General features: G+C 39.4%; 1 protein-coding gene across 1 annotated transcript in view; it reads right to left on the bottom strand.

Annotated features, from left to right (window-relative positions):
* Positions 1-1,102: 1,102 nt before the first annotated feature.
* LOC133258880 (ankyrin repeat domain-containing protein 26-like) overlaps positions 1,103-11,235 on the bottom strand; it is a 76,476-nt gene continuing 66,343 nt past the window's right edge. The window contains exons 23-27 of the mRNA XM_061435564.1: positions 10,707-10,874; positions 7,489-7,658; positions 6,019-6,247; positions 2,502-2,547; positions 1,103-1,344 (exon numbers count right to left, since the gene is read on the bottom strand). Coding sequence (XP_061291548.1) covers positions 1,256-1,344; positions 2,502-2,547; positions 6,019-6,247; positions 7,489-7,658; positions 10,707-10,874 — 702 coding nt within the window. The 3' untranslated portion in view covers positions 1,103-1,255. The remainder of the gene's footprint in view (positions 1,345-2,501; positions 2,548-6,018; positions 6,248-7,488; positions 7,659-10,706; positions 10,875-11,235) is intronic.

Raw genomic sequence — 11,235 nt, 5'->3', positions numbered from 1 at the left:
TCCAAAAAGCAAAGCAAAAATAGATAGATTGGTAGATAGGTAAAGATAAGGTGAAAAGTCTTAGGCAAATCTTATTTATCGAGAGGAACTTTCTCTAATTTTAACACTGTCTCCAAAAGTAAATCAAGTCAATTAAAACTGACTCAAAAGCATTCCTTTCTATAGTTGAATAATACACAGCTTCTTTCTCCATTCATCTGTTGATGGACATCTAGGTTACTTCCATGTCCTAGCTACTGTAAGTAGTGCTGCAATGAACACTGGGGTACATGTGTCTTTTTGGAATTTGCTGTATGATGCAGGGAACCCAAAGTTGGTGCTTTGTGACAACCTAGAGGGGTGGAATGGGGAGGGACGTGGGAGGGAGGTTCAAGAGGCAGGGGCCATACGCATACCTATGTCAATTCAGGTCAATGTTTGGCAGGAACCATCACAATATTGTAAAGTAATTATCCTCTAATTAAAAACAAAAATTATAAAAAGTTAATTCATTTAAAAGGCAAAAACTCAGGCAAATCTTATTTCTCCATGAGAAAACGCCTATGAATCTGTGTTTAAAGTTATATATAGCAAGTTTTATGCCACTATTAACAACTGTAATACATCAAAAGATTGACGGAAGCCATACAGCAGTATCTAAATCTTTAGGTCTATATATAGTGATAAAAACTGAAAAATACAAAAAAGCTATCAATCAACACCACTAAAAATTAAAGACAAGTCTGGCTCTTTGGGTGCTGTTTAAACAGCTGGTATTAGGGCTCAGTGTGAGTTTGTAAAGGGCATCCCTGGTGGCACAAATGGTAAAGAATCCACCTGCAATGCACATGACCCAAGTTTGATCCCACGGTCTGGAAGATCCCCTGGAGAAGGGAATGGCTCCCCACTCCAGTATTCTAGCCTGGAGAATTCCATGGACAGAGGAACCTGGTGGGCTACAGTCCCTGGGGTCGCACAGAGTCAGACACGATTGAGTGACTAACACTATCACTTAGAATATGGAAAACTCAACAGTGCTGATGTTTAAATCTGCTAAAAACTAAGTTAGATGCAGAGAAACATCACTTAAAATGCTATATAAATTTTCATCATACACACATAATACAAAAATATTTTCCTTTAATAAAGATTTTCTCATCATGTTTAATGGGAAACAACGAAATGGCATGGAAATGGTCCAGTAGAGAAACTTTTACTATTTATCTTTCTGAATCATGTATTTTTCCTTCCAAATCTGTATATCTTGCTCTTCTGTTTACAAAAGTAGGTCATCACACACATTTGACCCATCTGTAGATCCTCGAGAAGACACTCTAAAGGCATCAGATGCAAACTGAGGATCAACTGAAAGAAAAGGAAAGAATTATATTCTTTACCTAAAACACCTGGGTTAACTAAGATTCGTAAACAAACAAAAAACCCTGAGACCTTTCCTAGTATTCTGAAAAATGAAATATATCTATAGATGACACAACACAAAATACTAATCAAGAGTACAATTTTCTAATCTGCTTATGGTCGCATGTGGGGCTGAGTATCAGAGCTCCTGGTTTTCTCATTCTTCATTCATGTACTCATGCAATTGAGTGAAATGATGAATACTCATGTATTCATGCAAAGGTTCTGTGACAAGCGCTGGAATTACAAGATGAAGGTGACCCAGTCCACCCTGAAAAATGATATGCCCTAAATTGGAAAAACAGACAAACAGGCAGTTTCCATACAGAGTCACAAATACTAAGATATAAAAGACGGCACAAGGAACACTCAGGAGGGGAAGCCAGCTTTGTGTCAATACTGCCAGCTTTCTGGTGGAGGTGATATTTATGTAGCTACCTGAAGGACGGGAAAAAGTGCAAGAGACGGAGGGGAGAAGCCCGTACAGAGACCGGAGGTGAGCAAGCGAATCTGTGGGATCCTACACAGTCTGGCTGGTTAGATGCAGAGCTAAGCGGCAGAGTAAGCTGGTAAAGAGATAAGACCAACTACTTTGGCAGGACCCAAACTGACGTGGGTGTTTGGAGCATTTCCCGAGGGTAAAAGATAAACTGGTGACGTATCTAGTGACAGAGAAGTTTTAAAGTCACACACCAAGTGACAGCTACACAAACGTGACTGCTCGAGTCTGGGTTTCCTAGCCTTAACCACTACCAGACACTTGAGAGGCTGATGAGCGGCACGTTTTCTGAGAATCGTGTCAGGGTGTAGGAAGACAGCTCCACGGGGATGGAGGAAGTAGAAGAAGGATACAGCTAGAAATAAAAAGAAATACACAGACCTTCAGAGACTGTTTCTCAAGCTATGGTACATGATGAATAAATGAAGAAGGATATTTTTCACTATGACTGCTCATGCTTTCACATTTTTCATTAGCTATGTATATAAAACAATATTTAACACAGCATCTGTTATCCAAACAATGGAAAGAGACGCCATTTATTGTTTACAGTGTATTTCAGAAATCAATGTCTAAATTTAATTCATACATTTTGGCAACATACCTTCTCTTAGTGCTCTAGCTATACTCCTGTCCAACTCCCGCCGCATCTGAAATAAGTCAAATATTTATCTTTAACATAAACAAGTTATATGTTGATAACTTATTAAATGTGACTTTTAAATAATACTTTTAGAGACTAGACCTAACCTGAAGACTACCTCAGTAGAAAAAAAATCACACAAATGAAAATGAATTCCTACTTATTCTGCTTATAGACAACACAGAACATATATATGGAATGCTATTTAGATTAATCTGATAAAAAGTACAATAAATATCAGTCTATCAAGTACACATAATTTCAAAGAATTAGGGAATGACCCATAATCCTCGGAATGACCCACAAGATTACTATCTTCTCCCCTAAAAGCTCCTGGCCTAAATATGTACTTCTGAGACTTTATTTTGATTTCTAGGTGAGGATCCTGTTCAAATAGAGGAAGTAGTTTGAGTCGAATGTTAATAAGGAGAACACATCTGTGATTTTCTTTAAACTTTTCCATTTTACAAAAACAAAGAAAGGTGAGAAAATTATATACAAGAAAACAACGTGCCAGCAAGATTTAATTCTGAAGACGTTTAGCGAGAAGGATTCTCTCATCAGTGTTAGTTTCCGAACTACGTCCCACAGAAGGGGAAGGTCCCCCAGGGGTCGCTGCAGGGTTGAGGAACAGAGAAGTCACAGCTGCAGGGGCTCTGCCCACTCTTTAGCTAAACGGTTCATACTTGTCTCCACTTTATATAACACAGTTCCACGCAGAAGTTTTTTTTAGAAGAAAGGTTGTTTTCTTTTTTTTTTTAATATATTTTATTTTTAACTTTACAATATTGTATTGGTTTTGCCATATATCAATGTGCATCCGCCACAGGTATACACGTGTTCCCTATCCTGAACCCTCCTCCTTCCGCCTTCCATGTACCATCCCTCTGGGTCATCCCAGTGCACCAGCCCCAAGCATCCAGTATCGTGCATCAAACCTGGACTGGCGACTCGTTTCATATATGATATTATTCATGTTTCAATGCCATTCTCCCAAATCATCTTTGCAGAAAAAACTTTTGTAAGGTATGAGACTCATTGATTTACTCAAAGTTCCTAACTCTACAAAAGAAGTAACAAAGCCAATGGCATTCTTACTGAGTCCTGGGCCAGCTACTTTCTCAGGTAAAGAAAAAACACATAGATTTTTAACTATAACATAGACAAAATGAATATATAAATCCTTCCTATATAATTGAACAATGCTTGTGGCATGACATGACTTTCTAACTAAATTATGCACTTTAAATGCATAAATAAGAATAAATCAATATCAAACTCCTATTTGTAGCAGTTGATATAGTTAATTTAGAAAGGATAAATATTTTTTAAAAACAGGACAGAGAACTGGAAGGAAAAAATCTTTATTTGAATCAAGCAGGCCAAAACTGAAGAGATTCGTCCTTAAAAGGATGTTCATTTTCTCCAGATAAAACCTGGTTAACTAAAATCAGTCAACAATGAATTATCCACATTTTGGGTTATTTAGAACAAAATTTAAAACACTCAACAGATCTCTCTTTACTGTCTGCTGCTGCTACTGCTGCTAAGTCATTTCAGTCATGTCCAACTCTATGCGACTCCATAGAGGGCAGCCCACCAGGCTCCCCACTCCCTGGCATTCTCCAGGCAAGAACACTGGAGTGGGTTGCCATTTCCTTCTCCAATGCATGAAAGTGAAAAGTGAAAGTGAAGTTGCTCAGTCATGTCCGACTCTTCGAGACTCCATGGACTGCAGCCTACCAGGCTCCTCTGTCCATGGGATTTTCCAGGCGAGAGTACTGGAGTGGGGTGCCATCGCCTTATCCGTCTTTACTGTCTAGCATACTTCTATCCAAGTTGTCATCATTAGTTTATACAAAAAGCATGAGTGTAATCTCAATTATAATCTAAATCTGGTCAGAAATTACAGTTCAACTTCATTTCCTCAGCCTGAAGTTTCAAGGTGAAGACTTATACTCCTACCCTCCATATGAGAAGAGAGGAGATTTATCTAACAGGTGAGTTTGGGACAAGGAACTAAGAAGTGCTTGCTTGGTTCCAAATCTCTTCTTTGAAAAGATGTCGGTGCCCACAGTACTGTGAACTTGGGTGTGCAGTAGGCTGCCTATGTCTGGGACGGGGGTCAAGCATTTGCTTCCTCCCCTTAGGCCTGCGTGGGGAAGTATCTGACTTGGGATGAAGTGTTTAGAGGCCCGCTGTGACTGCACAGCTAAAGCACATCCTCCAATTTCACGGCTCTCAAGTACTAAGACCCAACATAGCCGCAGTGCTGTCGAAGAAACTTTAGGTTGCTCTTCTATGATGGCAAGAAGCCAAATGAGAAAAGAGGTTGAGATTGCATTTAACAAGGGCTACTTTTCTCTGCATCACCAACATCACGAAAACACCATCAAAACGATAAACCCGTGTGCACTGACTGAAACGGATATTTTAACCACAATGATTACACAATGAAAACTGGTTGCAATTTAAAGACTCCCCATCATTGCTATCTTAGATACCATCCATCCAGATGATGTCAAGATAGAGATAAAGTGAGCTTCATTTATAATTTTTAAATGTTTGCATTAACTACAAATTTAGAATCATTCTACAACTGCTCAGCACGATAGTTTTTAGAAATTTAAATCGAAATTCTATAAGTAAAATAGCAATTAAAGACATACTCTTGTACAAGAAAATAACAAAAGATGTTAACCTAAAACCAGAAATTAATCTTTTGATTTAGTATTACAAGTTTGTTTAATTCATAAAAAGGATTTATCTAGGATTCTTTCAAATAAAAAAACATCCATATGTGGTTAGTGTTTAGATGCCAGTAATTCACTTATGTTTGCTGCTGCTAAGTCGCTTCAGTCGTGTCCGACTCTGTGCGACCCCATAGATGGCAGCCCACCAGGCTCCCCCGTCCCTGGGATTCTCCAGGCAAGAACACTGGTGTGGGTTGCCATTTCCTTCTCCAATGCATGAAAGTGAAAAGTGAAAGGGAAGTCGCTCAGTCATGTCTGACTCTTCGAGACCCCATGGACGGCAGCCTACCAGGCTCCTCTGTCCATGGGATTTTCCAGGCAAGAGTACTGGAGTGGGGTACCATTGCCTTTTCACTTATGCTTAGGGGTAGATAAACTGCGGTGGGTGCAGCAAAGCTCAGAAATGATTATGAACCACTGCCAAAGTGAAATCAATTAGAAAGTCAAACATTTTAAAGTATACTTTCAGTTACTAGGCAATAAGATTTCATTTCTAAAGTAGAATTTCAATGCAGCTTTTCAAGAAATTTAAAAAGTATCTCTTAAAAACGAGAGATCTAGGACCAAAAAAATCATTAAATGTTTCCTTGATTAGCACAGTTAATGACAGCTTTTACTTAGTGTGCATAAGTCAAATAAATGACTCAGAAGTTCACCAAATTACAAACAAGGATCATTAATATCAGAAATCTGAAACCCAGTGGAAAAAAGATAATAGAACTAACCTTGGTCAAGTAAGTCTCCATGCTATTATTCGAAGGGCGTGGAATTGAGGTAGAAAACCTTAAGTTTGCTCTTGGAGTAAGATTTCCGTTGAGCACGAAAGGATTATTGAAATTTCCAACACAAGGGGGCTCCAGGACTGGCCTCGTGCTAACAGTGTTGAAGAAAGATCTGTTCTGCTGCTTCTCCACCTGAAGTTTGGCGCTGACCACTGCCAGCCTCTGATGAGTCCTGGGTAAGATGGAAAACACCAATTTCATTCATGTTTTCATAAATTATCTGCATTTTTTAAGTTGCCATATAGTAAATGGAATTCCCATTAAATTATTTGAACACTGAAAACACAGAGCAGACCTCCTGTAAACAATAACAGTTGTAATCTTGCTCTAAAGAAGTACACATGTGTCTGGGGCTCCTCAAGTAACAAGGCACAGTTGGGAGAGGAGAGAAAGGACATCAGAGAGAAAGGGAGGTGGCCTCACACGGACACCTGCTGCCTCTGGGACAAACCTGCCTCCAGGAAACAGTTCAGGGATGAAGAAACACCCCATGCCACAAAGCCATGTTCAAGTGCTTCCTTTCACCACCCTTGTATACATGTTTCACTCATGACCTCAGAGAAATTCAGCTTTTGGCTCTGAGGAATCACCTAGAGCCACAATCTCAAGGGAGGACGAGAAAGTCAAAGGCTAAGGCTGAAAAGAGCTAAAACAGCCCCAGGAACAATTACAAGTATCCCCTGCTTTTCCAAAGTTCACTTTATGTTACTTCACTTCTCCGAAGGGCCTATGTCAGTACCTGTTTTTGATGATCAAAAAAATAAAAAAATCTGAAGACAATTTCTGGTCTCATTTAAAAAGCCAAAACTCTAAACAGTGTTCAGTGTACGTTTTACAGTGAGAGGCATCGTGCTCCCCAAGCAGGGAGACTGGCCCCACTGACCTCCTTCCCGGGAAGCCACACCCCACATCTCAGCATCAAGTCGCCACAGCCCTAAGCCCCGTCTGGGAGCACCTGTGCTTCACTTGTGCATATTCATGTTATGTATCGACTAGCAGAATGTGTCCTCAGGTCCCTGCTTCTTTGCTTTATGCTGCTTTGGCTTTTGAAAGGCTTCCTAGGAGTGCTCTGCTTTCAGATAGTGGGGAAGCCTGGACTGGGCACTGCCGGTGGGATCTGCCCTTTCCATCCTCCACACCCCTCAGTCGGGTCACTACATTACTTTTAGCCACTTTGTGACTTACTCTGCCTCTAACCCATGTGTTCATTTCCCCTGTTTCATAAACACGCCTGTACATAGTGTGGGAAGCCTTGACACAGTGCTAACAGTCGGTCTTAGGGCGCCCCCTTAGCAGTGGCCAGCTAGTTAGCTTTCCCTTCCTACGAATCTCATGCCCCACTCTATAAAAATTAGTCTTAGAGACAAATCAATGAACTAAATTTCGTTTCTGTGATTCTGTGTTTTGACTTACTTGTCTAGTTTATCTTCCAATAACTTTATAAGTTCACATTCTACTAGGTAGAGTTGCTTATATTTTTCCAACTCTGCTTTATTAGAATCTTCTTGCAAACTTTTCATTTTGGAGAGTTCAGATTCCAAGTCTTTAATTCTGACTTCCATCTGTTGAAATCCAGCTTGTGTCTAAGGCAAATTGAAAAAGATAACATTTTAAAAATAATCATTAACCTGGAAAATTACATTTATTCCCTTTAGTTTTGAGCCAGTGATTCAGAGAGCGATTTCAAAGGTGAAAAAAAAAAAAGAGAGAGCGCGGAAGTTTAAAACAATTATTGTTAATGTGAAGTGAATTAAATCTGAATTATAAAATTAATGTGGAATCACTGTTACAGTAGTACTTATATAATCTGATAATTCAAAGAATAAGAGGATCAACTTAAAATTTTAAAAATTGAACAAGATAATAATTCAAGAGGATGGTACCAGTTCTAAACCACAATATTTTCTTTTCTTCCTAATGGTCTTGTTTTTTACCAATTGGTCTTATAAGTAAAAGGATTCTCTAGTGAGAATCATTCTGAAAGGTCAATTTAGTGATAACTGTGATGGAAACGGAAATATTTAAAGGGAAAACAAGAGCCCCCCTTCCTTCCAGAAATCTACAAAACTAACTGCTCTAAGGGAGGCAGAGGAAACACCTACGCGGTACACATCCAAAATGTACTGTGCAGGGAGAGTGAACTCAAGCACAGGACAGACCAACAAAGTAATCTGCAAAACATGGTGACTTCTCTTAATTTCTCTACGAGATCCTGTCTCGCTCTTTCTTCACTCTCCTGTTGATATTGCTCTACTTGACCGTGTTCTATCATATTCACTTCTGTATGACTTCTGAGGGTCACTACTTCTTGCTCCAACTTCTTTCTCTTCTCTCTAGTTTTTTACATTTCTTTTGCACTAGTTTCATAGATAATAACTCCTGTTGAAAAACTTGATTTTTTGCATCCAGGTACAGACCTTTTGAAGATGCAGTTTCCAGCTCTGCTGGAAAATCATCAGTCTTCAAGAATATAAAGATAGTGTTTGCTAGTGAAGAAAGTGGACTGAGCACAGCCTAACTCAAACCCAGGATGAAATAAATACGATGGTATCTGTATTGTAGAATGTAGGACCAGGGATTACTCAGAGAATCAAGAAATATGTTCTCACCACCAAGAGTCACAAAATATGTTCTTCACTGTCATCTTTGTCACACAACAATTGCACTTGGTTTTACACTCTTTTATGGTCCTACAATAATATTTTTCTATCTTTCCTCCATAAAATGACTACAAGTCACCTCTTAGTAGAATGTCTCTTACTCCTCCCCCCATCTTAATGTCCCAGGATTTTAAAGAAGTTTGAGGGATACTGTACTGTCATGCATTGGAGAAGGAAATGGCAACCCACTCCAGTGTTCTTGCCTGGAGAATCCCAGGGACGGGGGAGCCTGGTGGGCTGCCGTCTATGGGGTCGCACAGAGTCGGACACGACTGAGGTGACTTCGCAGGGCTAAGTTAATAAATCCCTTCCAAAAGAAGACTATGAGAATAAGACTCTAATTAATAAATCTTGTAAATATGGATTCTAATCCCATAAGCCTTTTTCTGAAGTACAAAGACGTTTTGCTAATTTGAATTGCATTCCAAACAGAATTATTTGCAAAGTTAAAGAAATCCCATTTCCTAACAGTTTACAGAGATGATCCACACATTCTTCTGAACAGCAACAACAAAAAATGCCTCATTCTTGTAATCCTTTGTTACTGTCCATTTATGCAAGACAAGTGCTGTGCACATCAATAAATATTCCCTGTTACACCAATGTATACTTAGCCAAGATTCCCCCTCATGGAAGAAATGTCAATAGTGTAAAATCAGGGGCTAAACTGTTCCTCAGAGCCTAGGTAACAAGCGCTGATGTGAAAAGGCTCAAAGAGCTGGATAGTCAGGAAAGCTCCATGAAGGAGGAGAGACGGCGCCAGGTCTGAAATAATGAAGGACTACCCAAGAGGAAAAGAAACTGTAAAGCCAGAAAGGACAGTCTGAGCAAGGGCCAAGGAAAGGTGAAATCAGCCAGCTAACTCTGAGGATAAGATCCAACCACAGGGAAATAAAAACATGTGCACACAGAATCATGGAAATCAGTGTCCACAACAGCATTATTAATAGCCCCAAAGCGGAAACAACCCAAAGCTCCATCTAGTGATGATGGATACATGGCTTAGCTTACTGTTGACAACCAACAGAAATGGAAGAACTGATACTTGTTATCACATGGATGAACTGTGAAAACATGACATCAGATGAGCAAAGCTAATCCCAAAGGAGCATACTGCATGATTCCATTTATATAAAATACCGAGGACAGGCATGTCTAGAGAGACAGATATTAGACTGGGGGTTGCCTGGGACTGAGGGAGATGGGAGGCCATGGGTGGCGGCTAAGGGATGCAGGGTTTCTTTTAGGGGGTGATGGAAATGCTCTAAAATTGACTGTAGTCACCGGTTACACCTCTCTAAGAGATGCTGAACTACACATGTTGAGTGGGTGAATTCTATGATACGTCAGTTATATCTCAATAGCTTTTAAAAAAATCCAGTCCAATGCAGGACCCAGATAATCTTCTTAATTCTCTAGTTTGGATGTACATATTCTACACCATCTGAATACCTCCATGCTTTTACAATATACTTAAAATGAAAAGGAAAGAAGGCAATGCCTAAACTTCAACTGGCTTATATAATACCTTTTCTGCAGAAGTTATTCTGAAATCCACGAAATAAATATATACAGAACTCTACAGCCATTCACAAAAGGAAAGATGAGAAATGATAATATTCTGAACGTTCCATTAAATTAATGACTTTAATCTGGCTTGCCTCATCATGGTAATACAGTTATCACTTTAAAAAGTATTGTTTCAAAGAAAAAAAAGGCTCTCAACTTATGTGTATAATGAGGCACAATTCTCAACCTTCCTAAGGGTAAATAATATAAGAAAAAAACAACATAATGCAAATGGCAGGATGAAAGTCTGAGTTTAAGAAATGAATGCATTATAAAGATAATAAGAAAATTGTAGTAAGTTACTTGTAACAAAATTACAGAAGAAAGCTGACCATGAAAATGAGTGTCCTAAAACACTTTATCCTACATATTAACTGTTAACACGTTCAATTTCAAACATACCTGACTTGTGACTTGACGTGGTTGTAGTAGTTTACAATTGTTCTTCAAATCCTGAGCCTCAGCTTCTAACTTAGGACAATAACGTGACGTGAGCCTCAGTGAAGCCTCCGACATAGACTGCTTTTTTACAGCGTCATCCAGTTCTTGTTGAAGTTGTCTCACCACTGCCTAATAAGATGCTCTGTCACTGAGTTTATCAAATCACTTTACTATTATGTTAATAACAGATAACTCCAACATATGGACTTTGAAAACTATCGCCACAGACAGCAACTCACCTTCTTTTCCCTCCTCACTGAATCTAGTTACAGACACAGAAGGGGCCACCCTCCAGCCTTCCTGACGTTAAGTTACTCAAAGGATGCGGCCCCACTGTCCACGCCCTGCCCCTCCCAATAAATCTGCAGAGCGTCACCACCTCACGTCCAGAAAGAAATGAGCGTGTAGGTGGGACAAGTGGTGGAAAATTCCACACTGTGGAAACATTTTCCTTTTTTACTAGAAGTTTTGATTAACTCAGAGATCTTCA

This window comes from Bos javanicus, chromosome 13, assembly GCF_032452875.1.
Source record: "Bos javanicus breed banteng chromosome 13, ARS-OSU_banteng_1.0, whole genome shotgun sequence".
Lineage (NCBI taxonomy): Eukaryota > Metazoa > Chordata > Mammalia > Artiodactyla > Bovidae > Bos > Bos javanicus.
Note: the sequence above shows the minus strand (reverse complement) of the source record. Positions and strands in the feature narration are given on the sequence as shown.